At 37.1% G+C, this 17,271-nt stretch overlaps 1 protein-coding gene across 4 annotated transcripts; it reads right to left on the bottom strand.

Moving 5' to 3' along the window:
• Positions 1–979: 979 nt before the first annotated feature.
• LOC121995966 (TNF receptor-associated factor homolog 1a-like) lies at positions 980–14,020 on the bottom strand. Of its 4 annotated transcripts, none has more exons than XM_042549754.1 (13): positions 13,844–14,020; positions 12,964–13,182; positions 12,137–12,248; positions 9,501–9,589; positions 9,332–9,400; positions 9,110–9,239; positions 6,433–6,591; positions 5,921–6,284; positions 5,517–5,629; positions 5,181–5,328; positions 3,068–3,528; positions 2,806–2,989; positions 980–2,442 (listed from the first exon to the last, which is right to left on the bottom strand). In XM_042549754.1, exons 2-13 carry the CDS (start codon positions 13,148–13,150, stop codon positions 1,117–1,119), a joined length of 3,342 nt encoding a protein of 1,113 aa, XP_042405688.1. In that variant the 5' UTR covers positions 13,151–13,182; positions 13,844–14,020; the 3' UTR covers positions 980–1,116. The 4 variants fall into 4 exon arrangements, with proteins under 4 accessions (XP_042405688.1, XP_042405689.1, XP_042405687.1 ...); XM_042549755.1 differs by having other exon boundaries at positions 980–2,439; positions 5,181–5,331; XM_042549753.1 differs by having other exon boundaries at positions 5,181–5,331.
• Positions 14,021–17,271: the final 3,251 nt, after the last annotated feature.

Raw genomic sequence — 17,271 nt, forward strand, 5'->3', positions numbered from 1 at the left:
ATTCTCTTCTCTAGCACAGCCATGTCGACCAGGAGGGTTTGGGACGACTTCAATGAGCCTATGGAGACACCGGAGGGAGGTATGTCCACGCGCCAACCTGAAGACTGCACTATAAACAGCTCAAGAAGCCGCCCGGAGTGCCAACCTCGGTCCCAAGTACATCTTCCGACGCCAAGGAAGCAAAACCCAAAGCCTTATGGATACTGCTATCCAAAGTGTTATGGTCCTTCATTAGAACCTTAACTTTCACTCATTTTTTAAGTATTCTATATATCCTCTGTGAGTATATCTACTAGCTTTGGAATTTAAACATCTTTATACGAGAAAAATTGTTCGTTCACCTCAAGCTGATTTGTTGGCCATCCGAGGATGGCAACCAACAGCACGACAACATATGACTAAGAACAATCAGACTACAACCCAGAGCAAGATTTGTGTGAAGTGGTCTGAGGTTAAGGTTTTTCCTATTTTAGGACCTGATTATTACCAGGATGGAAAGGAATATACAAATCTTTTCTCCTCTATTTGCTTGATTAAAATGAACAATCCACAAAATCAATCGGAGAATTAATCGATCGGCAAGGAACAAGAGAAACAATCGATCATCAGTCAGGTAACGAGAGAAGAAAATAAAAAATAAATGTAAAAAGTAACTTCCCCTACCGCATACTGTCCAGAAGGATGCAAACTATACACCAAGCATTAGTCAATTTATTTGTGAGGATAAGAGACACCCTAAACCTCTAACAGGGAACCTTAAGTTCACAGGAGGTATTTAAATATAGCTTCTTACTTATTTTCACTGAGTAACTGCTTCAAACATAATGATTGGAAGCAACTAGGTACGATAACTGTTACTACTAGAATGTTGGCACCCACGGGTTTGGCATTAAGGGATTGGTGCTTTCGGGCAATGAGTGTTTCATAAATATTCTAGGCAAACCGACTCAGAATCAAAAAAGAGGAATAGAAGAATCACTTTAGAACGAAATTCTTTAATTTAAGTGGAAAAAGATAACATGGGAAGGTGCAGCTCACTGCAAAGCTGAAATGAAAAGATTACCTTGATAACAATCATTGATATGATGACGAAATGATCAAATCCTAATCTTGCTATTAACGCCCATTAGCAGGACGATGCAAAAAATATCCATTCCCTCCTCTTGTCGAATAGTCTCCAAGTTGGTAAGGATATCCATTTGCATCTGTGTCACCCAATCGGAGCATTGAATGATCAGTGCTCCTGTAAGGCAAACTAGTCCGCATCAATCCATCAAATTGGCCATATCTATTAGGAAATGATGAAAATTCTGGCAGCTGAAGAAGTCCATCGCCCACTCCCTGGAGAGGGTTACTGGAGGCACCATAGGAGCTCAGAAAACCATCTTCATACTGCTCAAACTGATCATGCTGGCCAGTCACCATTGACAGATTACCAGGTAAAGAGTACTGCCGGTTGAAGGCATGATGGGGACCTCTGGTGGGCCATCCAATATTCTGTTCATCGTCTAGCAAGTCATTGATAATATCAAGGTGAGGAAACTCTTCTGCTATGGTCCCATGTACCTGAGAGGGCAAACTACTGGAAGCGGTCCCAACTAACTCATTTCGCACAATGCCATAAACATTGAGCTTCTCCATGTTATTATCCATCAGAGATGAAGCATACCTCTGACTGCTGCTTTCGCTAACACTGCTGCTGCTTGATTCGTGTTGGTTGCCGTCCTTACATAGGTGCTGACTACAAATTGCTTCCAGGTTAAGACAACCAAAAGTCAATCCAGGCCGAATTGATGATTGGTCCTTCCTTAAAGGTGTTTGAGGTGGAAGCTTCAGCAGAGATGATAGATGCACTGTAGGTGACTGTGAATATGAAGCACTTTGCCCTGAGGAAGTACCAACATCAGTGGAACCAGTTGTCCTTGCACTTGTTCTACCTACTGTAGCATTCCTATATGATTGAGGAACATAACTTGGGGCCGATGGAGATGGATCAATCCCCAACCGACCAGCTGCACTAACCGAGCGGGAAAGTAAAGGTACCACTTGGACAGTGGGAGAAATAGATGCTGTCGACCTTGGTGCTAGTGTAAGAGGGGCACTGGATGGCCTTGATGTTGCATTGACCTGGTGAGGACTATTATGTTTTGCTGGTACATTTTGTTTCTGAGCTTCAGACAAGGAACTGGAGGACATTGGTCGAGATCTCGATGAATGAGCAAGAACCTTATCACCAAGGGATGTGCTATTTGGAAGTTTAGAAGAAGCTAGCTCAATTGTATTGTTGGAAGTGCTAACAGGACTATCAGTGGTGAAGGTTGGTGACTGCTTTGGCAGCTGACTAGTGTTATTTTGCTTTTCACCAAGATTTGAAGAAGGGGATTGTCTCTCCACATCAATCTGATCTTTGGGCATTTGTTTGTTTTGCAGAGAAAGGACCTGCTAAAATGACAAGATGGCATCAAGTAAGTTACTTTCTGTGTAGTAACCTGAAATGCTTCAGGCTTTCTAATATTATGCATGCGCGCGCGCGCGCACACACACTCACAATGTGTAATAAAATTGTATTATCATATATGTGCATGTATCTATGATATAAAGTAAATCTAGATAAAACACTGAACCCAAATACAATTTCAAAATATATAAAATATGAAACCAAAGCAAAACTTGAAAAAGAAAAAATTCAAGTCAATTTGGTTTGGTTTTCCATACCAGGTCAGGTGGCTTAGATTTGTTACCCATCCCTAATACACAGAACGAAACTGAAAAACTCGCTATGACAAAAAAAACAAAAAAAACCACCTTGTCAACTTGAATTTCTTGCTGTTGCATGTCACTCTTCAAGGATGATACAATGACTGCAGATTCTGGTTGGTCAACTTTGCTGGCTGAGGCATTATTTGAACTGCCATCAAGATTACTAGTTTCAGCTAGCATGGTTGAACTTATTCCGCTCTGCATTTCTTTACTCTGATGATTCTTTCCTCTGCATACAGTTTACCACTCATTAGAACACTTACCTATCTTAACAATCAAAACTGAAGAAAAGCAAATCTAAATTTACCTGTTAGGAGGTGATTGAGTTATATTGACTGGTGAAATGGCTCTTTTATATACTTCGGTAATGAAAACAGAGGGGACTGAGTCAGTAGAACAACTTGAGGAGCTATCATCAATAATAAATTGGCTCCTATTATCAATGTGACCATTCTGGACATCATTACCACTAGCTTCTGTGGTAAGATGAATTTCTGAAGCGTCTATGTCCCAATTAATAGGACTGGCAGCTCGGTCATCTAAATCAGGTTGAAGCATTTCAGCAGCAACATCTACAGTGTCAGAAACATCAGATGCATCTTCATGTGCACCAATCTTTTTGATATTATGTTCTACAGGCTCAGAATACAATGAATCTGAAGTCCTTTCTTCATCAAAAGTTTCTTGTTGGAGTGCTTCTTGTACAAGATTACCCCTGTCATATTTTCCTTTCTCTTTTTCTTTGCGATTGTTGCGCTTCTGTTTAGCCTGTAAGAAGAACAAGCAGAATAATGCATAGCATATTACATGCGTCTACTTCAGTACTTAAGATGTAGAAAACCACACATTTGGCATCCAAGCTCAAAAAAGAAAGAGAGACTGATGTATATACTTCGTAAAGCATAACCAACAAAACTAGTAATAAACAAAATGACATTGCTATTAGGAGTTTGTAAAGAACAGGTGATACAAGAAAGGAAGACTAATTTCACCCAAGAAAAGGGAAATCAAGGCCAAGTGTTCTAACCCTCTAGATATTGACCATGAGTACAACAAAGCACCAAGTGTTCTACCTCATTTTACACTTTGGAAGACATATTCTTCTTCTTGTCGATATAAATGATCTTATTACACTGGCGATGGCCTCATCGGGATTGCAAATTGAAAGATTATCTCCACCAACACTTTCAGACTAAACATTTAGGTAAACTTAACTAGTTCCATGGTATAAAGGTTGCTCATTTTAAACAAGGTATGTATATCTTATTAAACCTAAACCCTCAATGTTTCGATGCAAGTATGTACTTGATATGCTCTAGAATGTCGACATGTTAGTGACTGACCCTCTAGATATTCCTATGGATCCTAGTGTCAATTAATTATATGACAAAGGGGGTCATTGGATGACCTGAAAAATTCTAAATTATTCCCAGTTATTGAAACAAATATCTGAATATCTCTGTTTGTTGTTAGTATGCTCGGTCAATTTTATGTCATGGCCATTGGATAGCACCTACAAAGATTTACAATACTTAAATGGTGCTCCAAGAAAAGATATCTTATTCATGATCAAAGTCATCTTCAAAGGTGCTCTTATGCAGATTGGGTAGGTTCTCCTATAGATAGACAATGCATCTGTTATTGTATTCTCTTAGGAGGTAACCTTATTTCCTAAAAGAGTAAGGGGGCACTTGGTTTGCGGAAGGGAATGGGAATAGGAATGAGATTCATTGAAGTAAAGAATGGGAATGAGGAGTTTTGAATCCGTGGGACCCACCATTCTCATTCCCCCCATTTTACTTGGTAATGGCCCAATCCCATATTTGGGGGTTTGAATCCGTGGGACCCACCATCAATACCCCAAACCAAACACTAACTTTCAATCTCATTCCCATTCCTCACTTCCATTCCCTCCAACCAAGCACTCCCTAAGAAACAAATAGTGCAAAGGCAGAATATGGGATCATGAGCTTAGCAACATGCAAGTTCATCTAGGTCTAACATTTAATAACCAAGCTAGAATATGTCTCTGCAAAGCCTACGAAGCTTCATTGTGCTATCAAATATAGCTCGTGTTTTATGAGAGAACCAAACATAAAGAGATTGTCACTTCATCGAATAGAAAGTTAAATCTAATGAGAACATACTCCTTTGTCAGTTAGCATATTTGTTAACCAAATCATTAAGAGAGCCTAGAGCTCAAATATATTTGTAATAACTAGGTTTGTACATATATGCTCTGACCATTATGTTTTCCCTTAAGCTAGTGAGATAAGGCTTGATTCTTGTTGTTGTTGTTGATTTGTAACCAAAATGTAAATATGAAAATATGCCGTATTTGAATTCTAATCAAGCTGTGAATACAAAATATAATTTGTTATAGACAGATGAAAAGGTTCAATGAGTATATACTGGTGGACCTGTTTCTTCTTTGAGCGCTTTTCCTTTTCACTAGCACTACGCTTTGATTTGAGTTCACTCTCAGCTAAGCCAGCAGCTTCCTCTTCCCGAATAAGCTCCTCTTGCCTCTCTAGAGCAATAGCCTCTTGGTAGGAAACTTCAATTCTACTGCTGCCAACAATAAAAGAAGCCAAGATTCATCACAAAAGTTGCCTTGGAGTAGATCTGAAAGGGACAAAGCATGCCCCCAATCCCCATTGCCACTTAAATGCACAAATCATCTTCTAATGGACGCAAAGAAGTCAGATTTTTCTCCCCAAAAAAATCTGACCAACATGTCAAAAAGATTCTGTTACCTAAATATGTGGACTAAGACAAAAACTTCAATAGTTCTACGACCCAGCTCCATAAGCCGCCTTTCGTCACGGTCAATGGAATCCTTAGTAAACTCATCTCCAGAACTTCCTTCCTGCATATTTTGGTTGATTAAAATATTTAGATATTAGATCTCTGGAAAATGGATTCCACTGCTACAATGACTCCAAATGTATGCTAGGAATTAGGTCCATAATATGAAACAATAACTTTTCATAGAACAAACAGCCACATCTGTCATAGCCAAACATGTCCCACATATATGCAATATTATAGGTATCTGTGTGTGTGTGCGCGCGCGTGCGCGCAGAATTGCAAAAAGAACAAAAACTCATATGCCAACAATGCATACCTACCATAAAATACAAATTAGTTCTTTTCTTACCTTTGTACGGTTCTGTAAACACTTGTCATCTTTTGAAGGAAAGGGCTGAAGGGGCAAAACGTCAGAGACCACTCTTTCAATCAACAAAAGGATATCATCAGACAACACAAACAGATCTTTGTCAACATGTACCATCGGTGCCGGTAATTCTTCTAACTCAACTGATTTAGATCTCCCTTTTAAGTTTTTGCTTTGGAATTCCAGAGCTTTTAACCCACTGTACAGGGAATCCATAACCAAAGTAGATGTGACTTCCTTCTCTATAAAAAAATGTTTGACTATTACTTTCAATATGGCATCTCTCTTGTCTCTTGACATGTGCCACCTATTGCTTGAATCAATTTCTAGCCAAAAGGCTCTAAAACTGCAAAATCCAAGTAAAATTCAACATAATATTGCACCCATGGAAGAAAATACTAAAACCCATAAGAATCAGATGCAGCAAAAAAATTATACAAATGAAGGTCATGATTTACATATACCATAGAAAAAAGCATCACTAGAATACCCACCTGGACCACCTCACTTTGTCTTCAATGAACTTATTAAGCTTCCCTATCTTCTCTTCTAGATAACGCCGACATATTAGCTCGACATTTGACAAATACACACGTACTAGTTCCCTCCTATACTGACCATCCAGACAACGGAAAGGCTGATCTGACTTCTCCCTAAAAAAATCAAATTCAGATATTAAAAAAGAAAAATCATATTTACGAGCAGCATAACAGCATTACATATTTATGTAAAGCTACAATAACAAAGAAGAAAGCCAAAAAATAAAAGAGTACAACTATAACAAAGAAACCATAATGAGAACTTACAATATAAGATGAAACAAGTAAAAGCACTGCTCTCAAGAGAAATATCACACCAAGCATTCATACCCGTGCATATAAAAAGCATGGAAAATAGAACTTCATTGTAATAGTTGGAGGCATAAAATTGTTTTTCCATGGATCCCAAGTGATTCATTACACTATGCACTAACAAAAGCCTAATGACCAAATATCCCATGTGGGCTATTACCCATATTACTATTGACTCCAGCACTCTTCATCAACCTAGAGCATAAGATTAATAAATGCCCAACTTGTTACACAAATAGAAAAAAAATTGCAAATAAAAAATATATATACAATGGAACATTTTGGACTGAAGTTGGTGATGATCTTCAAAGGAGGTATATATAATCTTCTTAACTTCTGATTCACAGTGAAGATATCATTAGAAAGTTTACAATGATCAAGTGACAAATTGTAAAGGGTTACAGAATAAAAAATGATAGATTAGTATTCCAATATCTACTCTTGGGGCTAAGAAATAATAGCAAGACAGGAGAAATGTACGAAGAAAACTGTTCTGATAGTTTTACTTAAGGAGAAAAGATGCCAAGAAAGATAGAATAAATGTCTAACATCGACTCTAAGATAACAGAGATTTTGGACGAGATAGATAACATTTTATCTTAAATAATGCAGATCATATATTAACAGATGAATAGAATATTAAACTTGATAGTGACTTAAAGAATCTAGTGGCACCTCAATTTTAATAGGACAGGAGAAAGGAAGGTGAAGTATTGCTAGAAAAATCTTGGCTTTAAATCCATTTAATCCACTCTCCTTTTTTATAAATGTAGATGTCTTCCTTTTTCTTCATGGTCTCTATTTTCCCCTTTCTGAAATAATTTCATTTTAAAATTTGGCCTCTCCTTTCATAGAATCTGCTATCTTTATTTTTGTTAATGTGCTGTTCATTTTTCTTCAAAACTTAGCTACTTATTTGATTTGTTGTTATCCCCCTTCTTTCTTACTGTTCTTACCCTTTTATCACAAACTGTAATGTAATGGAGTTACAAGGTATTTCATGTTTCAGAGTTCTAGTATTGATATCTCAGAAGCTTAGACGCAGAGTTAACATAGAATCCATCCTTCTCGCTTTCATAGGATACTCTTGGCATATTGTTGGGACATGGTCAAGACTGAAGACTAGCTTCAGTTCTCATGATCCTTTATCTGGAGCTCCTACTTCGCCAGCACCGTGGTCCCTACTTCTTCTCCAACGCCCATTGCTCCTGCTTCTCCCAAACTGACACGAGAATAGGTCATGTCCTTCTTTGTTGTCATTCTAACACACTTTTTTTTTTTGAAGGAATCAAGTTGCTTAATCTCACTAAGGATAGCATCCCAAAACACGCAAAGGGCACAAAACAAAGATGATGGTGAATCTGGATCAAAGAAACGATAAAAAAACAAGTAGAATTTAGTTTGTTGAATGAAGAAAAATATCATGGCAATGGAAAAAAGAAGATGATCCATCTGGATGTCATGAGCAACAATATTGGGGGTGTAGGCAAGAAGAGGCAGACTAAAGTGGTCACGCCAGTTTGGAAGTGTTGATGGTGAGGGTAAAGAGAATATTGCATCGCATATGTAGTGGTAAGCAAGAGCACAAATGAGGGATGTTATGGTTTGATACACAGGTAACATCCCGAGAGGATCAGAAGGTCCAAACAATAGAGAGGGTAGAAAGGAAGAAGAAAACCTAGGAGAGACAAAAGAGGAACCACCACACGAGAGCAGAGAAGAAAAGAGAATGAGATGATGAAAGAGGAAATTAATCATGCCATGGAAAGGGAGAACAATCACAACTAGTAAAGAACAAGGTCTCTCCTTCAGGGGATTGAAGAAGAAAATCTTGAGAACACCAAATTAAGAAGACAAACTCTAACACAATATCTAATTTTCAAATGACAAATGTGGAAATAAGTTATTAACTCAAATATCTGCATATTTCCAACAACTTTACCAGTATTGTAGTTCAATTATTCAACTAGAAGAATTTCAGAATCGTTATGTTATTAATACTAGTTATAGCCCCATATAATATGTCACGAGGAAAAGTATCATAACTCAATATGCATCCTTAAGGTACTCAAGAATTCATTGGTTTGGACATCTATACAATGCAACCTAAAATAGGCAAGCACAACAATGTTTCAAATATGCTTTTCTTTAACACCTGCTTTTCCCTTTTTTGTCAACAAGAAAAAATCACAAACAGGGTCTATGTTAGTTAATTGATAATGTGGTCAATAAGTTCCATTCAAGTAGAACAATGAACAATCAAGTTTAAAATATTGTTTATAGTGATACTATTAAGTGGAAGCAGTCACACAACAGTTACCTTATAACTTGGACTTGGGCTTTGATAACAAGTGTGTCAGTAACAATAAAACCATCAAAAACTTTTGATAACTCCATAAACTTTTTCCAACCCCAATCATGCTCCTTCTTCCAAAATCTGTGTAATGTGTCTGCAAAATTTCTTATAAGGATAAGCTCCTTATAAATATCAGTGAAACTCAATAGAATACCTGCAATTTCATATTGTCGGACATTGACTAACCAGAGTACTTGGATTTCTTTGGATCTTTATTGACTACAGCTATTGTGAACTGTGCAAAGTGGCTCCACCCTGACAATATGATGAAGCACAAAGGAATAAGTTTGGTACTAATATTTAGAGCTTAATAGGGTGTAAACCAATATGAACAGAAAAAAATTATGTTGAAAACCTGGTAGAAGTTTGTCATGATTAGCGACACAAAGAAACAAAGAAAGATGATTGCATACATCGCAACCCTGTGGGTAGATCAAAATATACCTGCAAATTCAATTAAAGATTAAAATAAATAGAGAAAGGTATTTTTTTCAGCAGAGAGTACATTAAGAAGTTACTATATGCAGCACATTATGGTAAGATCAGGATAGCACAATAAGCATTTTCACACAGCTACTAATGATGACAAGTACATTCCCTGACATCACAGTGCCATAGAGGAAACTGGCTATCAAGAAGTCAAAAAAAGTGAAAAGGGAGATAGTGTCAGTTGACCAAGATAACCAATTGCAGAAATTCTAGCCAATGTAACAAAGATGATTTAATTAATTGAAATATTACTAGTGAATAGCCTTGCATATTGATAGAGAGATAGCCAAAAAATATTAGTCAATATAACAGAAAATTAATGATTTGAATATTATAGCCTTGCATAGGGTTCAATGCGGGTTAGGCTTCATGTAGCTATCCCCCCAAATAGTTGAGACAACCACAACATTGTTATAGACAATGATATAAATTACATGGAGTTTAAGAGAAGAGATCCAAATTCAAATAACTGACTCCATGAAGCACATGGTTTCAGAATTTGATTCATGTTGGCCAGCACAAATGAAACATCTAGTTCCACCACCTGACTAGAGTGAGATACCAAAATTTGTTTTCTTTGACTAGTTCATTTACTTCTCTGCTCATCCAGAATAGTTCCTTGACATGGAAAAGGTGAGATGCAAATAGTGAGTGGCTCCTCCAGCAACTGAGTGAAACACAGTATGACACAAGCGAGGCAAGAGCGAGCAACTTCTTCCTCCTTTGCTATCTCTCCCTTTTTTACAGTTAGTGTTATGGTAAGCATAGGCACCGACACCACCATTGGCATGGTCAACATGTCTTAGTTCGGTCATGGATTAACTCCCAACTCAAAGCCATTATTGAAACCTTGAAATTGCAAAATAATTCATTCATAAATTGGTTTGAAAATGTCAAGAAAGGCTCAAAATGGGTGCTAAATGTTAGTGTTAGGAACCTAGTCCACCTCTTGAAATATCAAAGTGGGAGGACTCTACCTCGGCAAAGGAAGGGAACCATTCGTCACAGGTGGCATCCCACTCTTCAAAGAAGAGAACTCAGAGATGAGAATCTGTCAAATGGACTTGGAAACTCTATCTCAGCAAAGGAAGGGAACCATTCTTCACAAGTAGCATCCCACTCTTCAAAGAAGAGAACTCAGAGATGAGAATCTGACAAATGGACTTGGAAACTAGGAAAAAATCAAAGGAGGAAAAGGTCACAGTGGAAAGTGATCTCCACAACAATAGATTTGATTAATGAAGAAAAATTAAATCTCCATAATGAATTATTAGAAAAGGTATATATTTTTCTCTATAAAATAAATCTTTACACAATAAAAATTAGACAATAAAAACTCACTCTCTCTCTCTCTATTTATTCCCTTCTATCTCTCTCTACTCTCTCTCTCTATGCTCTCGTTCACTCTCTCTCTGCTCTCTACTCCAGGATTCCACCTCTCCTACCGCACCACCTCTGCTCCCGCCTCAAGCCATCCACCTCCTTCATCATTTTATCAACACAGATTCTTGCACTCTGTAGAAAGGTTCAAAACTGGTACTAGAGTGAGACAGTTCTAGGTAGGAATAGCAAAAGGATTCCATCCCCATGGCAATACCTTGTTCAACAAATAAAACACACCTTCATCCTGATAAGCAAACTGACAGAAGATACAAGAAGTAATATTTAGAAACATCTATGCATTTAACACTTCCATGTGCCAGTTGAGCAACTAAATCCTTTTTCTTTTATAGGTTTTCTTCTTATAATCCTTCTTTGCCAACAATCAATGTATTATCTACTTAGTCTACCCAAAATGTGATTTAATTTTTATTTCTTAAAAACACTTAAGAGTTAGAAATTGCTAAAGTGCATGAAGTTTGGTTACAGAACCAATCTCTAAATCACTATGCTAGTGTTGCACAGGCCAAAATGTTATATAATTGATCCAACCTTCTTTATTACAAACATATAGAGACACAAAATTAACACGTGACAATCAAATCTAGGATGGCAAGTTAGCATAAGCAAGTCAACCTATAAACACTAATTTGTGTGGATTTTTTTTTTTAAGAATCCGTATTATTCAATATGGATCTACATTGCTACAAAACACCCTGCCACTTGCTATAGAGCATGCATACAGGGGCCAATAAAAAATTTCCATATTAACTTTTTTGGTGCGATGAATTTAAAGTTAGCATAAGCAAATTGACAGAACAAAACTTTTTGAGATGGTAGAAACCTATATTTCATTCAAATTTGGATGGAACTCAGAACAAATATTTGGGTGCTAATACTAGAAAAATAACATGATATTTTCATATCCATTGCACAAACTTCACAATTTCATGGTAGAGTAAGACACTCATATTCTTGGAAGTTGGCAGATGTTTGATTATTAAAACAAAAAAAAAAATCAATTCTTTAAACTTGAGTATATCAGAGCACAACTAACCAGATGTCAAAGAAAGTATAAAGTGCAGATTAAAAATTGGCATAGAATAAAAACTAAACATATACCATTTGTAACCACCAATTTCAAATACATCACTTCTCAATTCTCTTTTATTGATCGTCGAGAAATTTTCAATCCTCCATGTAAATCGTCCATAGAGATCAGAAGGCTTTGGTCCTAAAAGAGATGACACAGAAGTTCAAGCACAACAAAGATAGAATCAATGCAATGTAGGACACAAAAAATAGAATTTGAAGGGACAAACATGGCATCACACTAATGAACAACATAAAAGTAAGTTTCTTGACAAAAAAAAGTAATCCAAATACACCATTTTATTCAACTAGAAGATTGATAAAAAATAATTTTGGCAAATCTTCAGTGTAGAATTATATCACCTACCAATGCAGCAAGACCAATCAGCATCATAAAGAAACATTAATGAGACTCTAAAGAAGAATATAAGAGATCATATCAAAAAATTATCTAAGCTATGGAAGGCCTGCATGCAAGTCAAGTCTATGAATACAAGAGCAAAAGAAGATCTGAATGCTCCGTCCTTGTTTAGCATGTTAACAATCAAAATTTCTAGGCACAGGTATTATTTGTTTACAAGCTCGGTAACAATGGAAGCCTAATAATGCCAAATGACTAGCTAAATTCATCCACAAATTCATATGAGTCAAAATCTTTATGCAAGCATAAAATTTTTTGACACATGAGGTTTGTGTCAGTCAACAAGCACACTCATATCTAAAGAAAACCAATCTACATTAAGCTGATAAACAAGTAGTTCCAGTTATCAACAAAAAAAAAACAGTGCTAATTTTGTCAGGTCACAACTAAGAAACTTGGGACAAAACAGCAAATTGAGGAGGTTAACAAGACGCACCACAGTCGTCATCATCATCAGTATCCCAGTAAGAAGGTGAAGTGGAAGTTATTCCATTTTCGACTTGTTCAGAAGATCGCCACTCCGAGATTGAATCCCCAGATAGGCAACGCTGCTCACTCAACATCCCATCTGTAACAGGGAGCCTAAGATTCATCCCTAAATCTTCTGTTATATTTCCAGCCATTGCCAACTAAATTTCGTTCTGCGCTTCTTTTACTGCAAACAAAAATTATCATAAAGTTATAGACAGTCAGAAAGATAAAAGGCAAGAGTAGCGGTATAAAAAAAACACGTTGTTTAAATTTAGTTTATTCTGCGATAAGTAAATCGTTTGATTGAGATAAGACGAGAAGAAAAGGAAACACGAATAGAAAAATCCCCCAACATGCGACTGTCAAATTTTAGAAAAGGTGGAAATTCGTGAGAAAATCACATAATTTATCCACACACAAAAACGCTAAAAGAACGAAAACCTCAATCTCCCACTCAATTCGACTATAATACAACGTCTCTCACACTCTATTTTCAGGTAGTCAGGAACCATACGTGATACTCGCGGAAGGCCAGAATCGATCGAGACAAGCATTGACGACCAAACTACCAGATCAAAGGCAAAAGCAAAATCGACGTGGGAACCAAGAAAGAATCTTAGCCCATGGAGTCAAATTGAGACGCCAGCCTATCGCTCGTTCTCCATAACCATAAACCTCCAAACCCAAATCAAACAATAGCCCACAATCGGAAACCGTCATCCCCAGCTGCAGTAATGGCATCAGTCAGAGCCAAGGTTGGAATCGTCATCGAAAGAAGCGCATCCACGGAGTATCGAAAGAAACCGCCGCAAGCTCGAAAAGGGAAGCAGATCTAAATCGGCTACCTGGAGAAGCAGTATCGAGGCACGGCGGAAGCGGCAGGAGAAGGCTAGCACGAGAGGGAAAAGCCTAGTCGCCGCCCGCCTTCGAGGGAAAGCGCGAGGGGCGAGCGAGAGGAACCGAAGGCAAGCAGATTGGGGACACGGAGAGGCCGAAGAGACCGCAGTAAAAGGGGGAAAATATGCTCAAAACAGCTACAAAATTATACAGATATCGAAGGCATCGGCTTTGCATTTAACACCTAGAAGATTTTGGCGAATTTCCCTTCAATTGCTGGGTACCAAACTGCAAAGTTTAACTGTGCGTGTATAGTTGTAAAATTTCTGTGTAATTAATTAACAGGGCTAATAATATGATTAAAGGGTCTATTTTGATTTTACAAAATTAGTTGTACGTAAATTTAAAATTGTATGGAATGGGACACGGGGATAGCATAGTTCTTCTAACTTGGTTTAAGATGATTTGTAGCGGAAAATTTAAAACGAACTCCTTTAATATTAATACAAAGGATTTATTTGATATATATATCAAGATGAGATGATTAATTTAAAAATTCACATATGAGTATACTCTTCGTTAAGAAATACACTCTTTTTCAGAATAATCTAGAGATGGAGAAACTTCGTACAACTTAAGAACAAGAATACAACTCTAAATAAAAAGTAAATGTATAAATACAAATGGAAAACTTTCTTACTTGATCTTTTGTTGCTTATAGATGCCTCTTGTAAGCTTGAACATGTAGCAGCACTTCAACCCTAAGCTTGTAAGAACCAACAATGAAGAATCATGTGAGCTCGATAAGTTATTGCGGAGAAGAACCTCGCCAACGATTTTATTCTTCGCGATCTAGGGCTCCGAATCAATTGAGTTACTTCCAATCAATTACCACGTCAGATCCAGGTGATCACAATTGTCAAAAACTCGCAACTTGTGAAATGGTCATCTCCCAATCGATCGGCTGATCGATTGGGGGCAGCTGGATCGATCAGTTGATCAATCCAGAAGGCTTCTATACTCTTGTAGAAGACTACAGAATTGATTGACCAATTGATTCTGGCTGCCTCGCGATATCACGAGAATACTGACTCTAATCGATTAACTGATCGATTGGAGTAACTCAATCGATGATTGAAGCCTTCTATGCTCATGCGATTTTCACTCAATCGATTAGCTGATCGATTGAGCTCCTCGGGTAAAAAAAAGTACTAACCAATCAATCCACTAATCGATTGGGCTTTGGCTCAATCAATCACCTAATCGATTGACCAACCCAAACTTACTTAACTTAAGTCTAGGGTGTTAGATTTTGAGGGATACCCTAAAGCAATCGCCTTACGATTTTTACTAAATATAGATTCACTATTTGAGTGCATATTATATGTTTGATTGTCTTAAACTCATTTGTTGAATATCCGTAATATAATTCATAGCATGAGAGAAATTGTGATTGGATCACAACTAGTGATCATCTCTACATGTGCAATTATGAATGTATTGAAATTTCCCTAATCGTAGAATTGATGCATTCAGACATCATCAATTCTGTAAGAGTAACACGGGCTATACTCCTTGGTTCACCAAGCAGCTATTTTCTCACTGGCTGGAGACATTGGGATATCGAGAGTTAAACGTGGATACTAGTTATGGTAACTAGTTCATTGGAGTGACTCGCTGTAAAACTTCATATGGTTATCTATATATATGGATATGTCTATGAAGCTCTTGTTGCATCTCAAGTGCAAGTTTCCTTCAACTTGAGGTATACAAGTCATCTTGGTCATGGAGACATATACTTTGACATCTTAAGGAAGCACCTTATTGAGGTGTGGACCCGGGATAATTGGATATAAGTCGAAATGCTCGAAGATGTTTGGATAACTCATAGAAGATTCACCGCTCCTTGCGAAGAGACGTATACCTTATGGTCACTAGGATTATTACTCAAAGTTTTTGGCCAAAGCATCACATGTTAAGAGTGTGAGACTCTTATGTTGGTTAGTCCTAGGGAAATCGTACCGGTTCCACTGTACAAAAATTTTATACAAGTGTCGAACCTTTCCTTAAATAACCTATTGTGTTCTTTAGAAGTTAAATTAGGAATCGCAGACGGAACTTAACATCATTGATTCCAAATTTAACTTATCTGTTTTTAATGGTTTAGATTTGAATCGCAAGCGGAACTTAACACTATTGATTCAAATCCACCTATGTTATTAATTCCATTAAATATTAATTTCCAAAATTGGCTTCCAGGACTGCATGGCGAGGCACATGGCCTTCTTGGATATGGGAGCAACCACCACCGCCTAGACAAAGCCTTTTAACACTGTTCCAAATTTAACTTATCTGTTTTTAATGGTTTAGATTTGAATCGCAAGCGGAACTTAACACTATTGATTCAAATCCACCTATGTTATTAATTCCATTAAATATTAATTTCCAAAATTGGCTTCCAGGACTGCATGGCGAGGCACATGGCCTTCTTGGATATGGGAGCAACCACCGCCGCCTAGACAAAGTCTTTTAAGGAAAGCTAATATTTAATTTCCTTAAATAACTCTAGGTTAACCAAAAAGAACAATCGAATTACAAATTCGAAAAAGAAGAAAGCACAAAGTTGAAAAACTAATTCGAAAAACTAGATCTAATGCCTCTTGTGTTTGGAATTCATATAAAAGAAATACAACTAGTATGATGCGGAAATTAAGGGGGCGTTTGGTTTAGAGGAATAGGAGTAGGGAATGGGAATGGGAATCATTGATTGCCATTGTTAATGTTTGGATTATAGAAATAGGAATACAAATAAGGGAATGAATCCTTGAAATTGGGTAATAACTCATTCCCATGTACCTCCCTTTCAATGAGTCATTACCCTATTTTCATCAATCAAAATATTCCCTTATTCCAAAAATACCCTTGACCTAAAACTAAAATTTTCTCCCTTAATATCAAATATCAAAATATATTTATTTATTTTTTCTTTCATATCACTTCTCTCTCCTTGTTCTCTCTCATCATATTTTCTCTCTCATAATTTTATCACACACTTTCTCTCTTCTTACTCTCTCCTATCACACTCTCTTTCCTCTTTTTCTCTCATCATACTTTCTCTCTCCTCAATTACTTCAATCGCACTCTTTTCCTTCTTTCTCTCTCATCATATTTTCTCTCTCCTCAATCTCTCCCATCACATTCTCTTTTCTCTTTTTTTCTCATCACACTTTCGCTCTCATCACATTTTCTCTCTCCTCAATCTCTCTTGTCACACTCCCTCCTTTTTTTCTCAACACACTTTCTCTCTCATCATACTTTCTCTCTCATCAATCTCTCCCATCACACTCACTATTCTCTTTTTTTCTCATCACACTTTCTCTCTCATCATATTTTCTCTCACCATACTTTCTCTCTCAATCTCTCTCATCGCACTCTC

This window comes from Zingiber officinale, chromosome 6A (assembly GCF_018446385.1).
Source record: "Zingiber officinale cultivar Zhangliang chromosome 6A, Zo_v1.1, whole genome shotgun sequence".
Classification (NCBI taxonomy): domain Eukaryota; kingdom Viridiplantae; phylum Streptophyta; class Magnoliopsida; order Zingiberales; family Zingiberaceae; genus Zingiber; species Zingiber officinale.

Coding starts and splice junctions, on each gene's coding strand:
- LOC121995966 (XM_042549753.1), bottom strand. CDS start 13,150: ATGGCTGGAAATATAACAGAAGATTTAGGGATGAATCTTAGGCTCCCT. Junction 9,401..9,500: donor TCATGACAAACTTCTACCAG/GTTTTCAACATA, acceptor TCATATTGTCAG/GGTGGAGCCACTTTGCACAG. Junction 2,443..2,805: donor AAGAAATTCAAGTTGACAAG/GTGGTTTTTTTT, acceptor TTGTCATTTTAG/CAGGTCCTTTCTCTGCAAAA.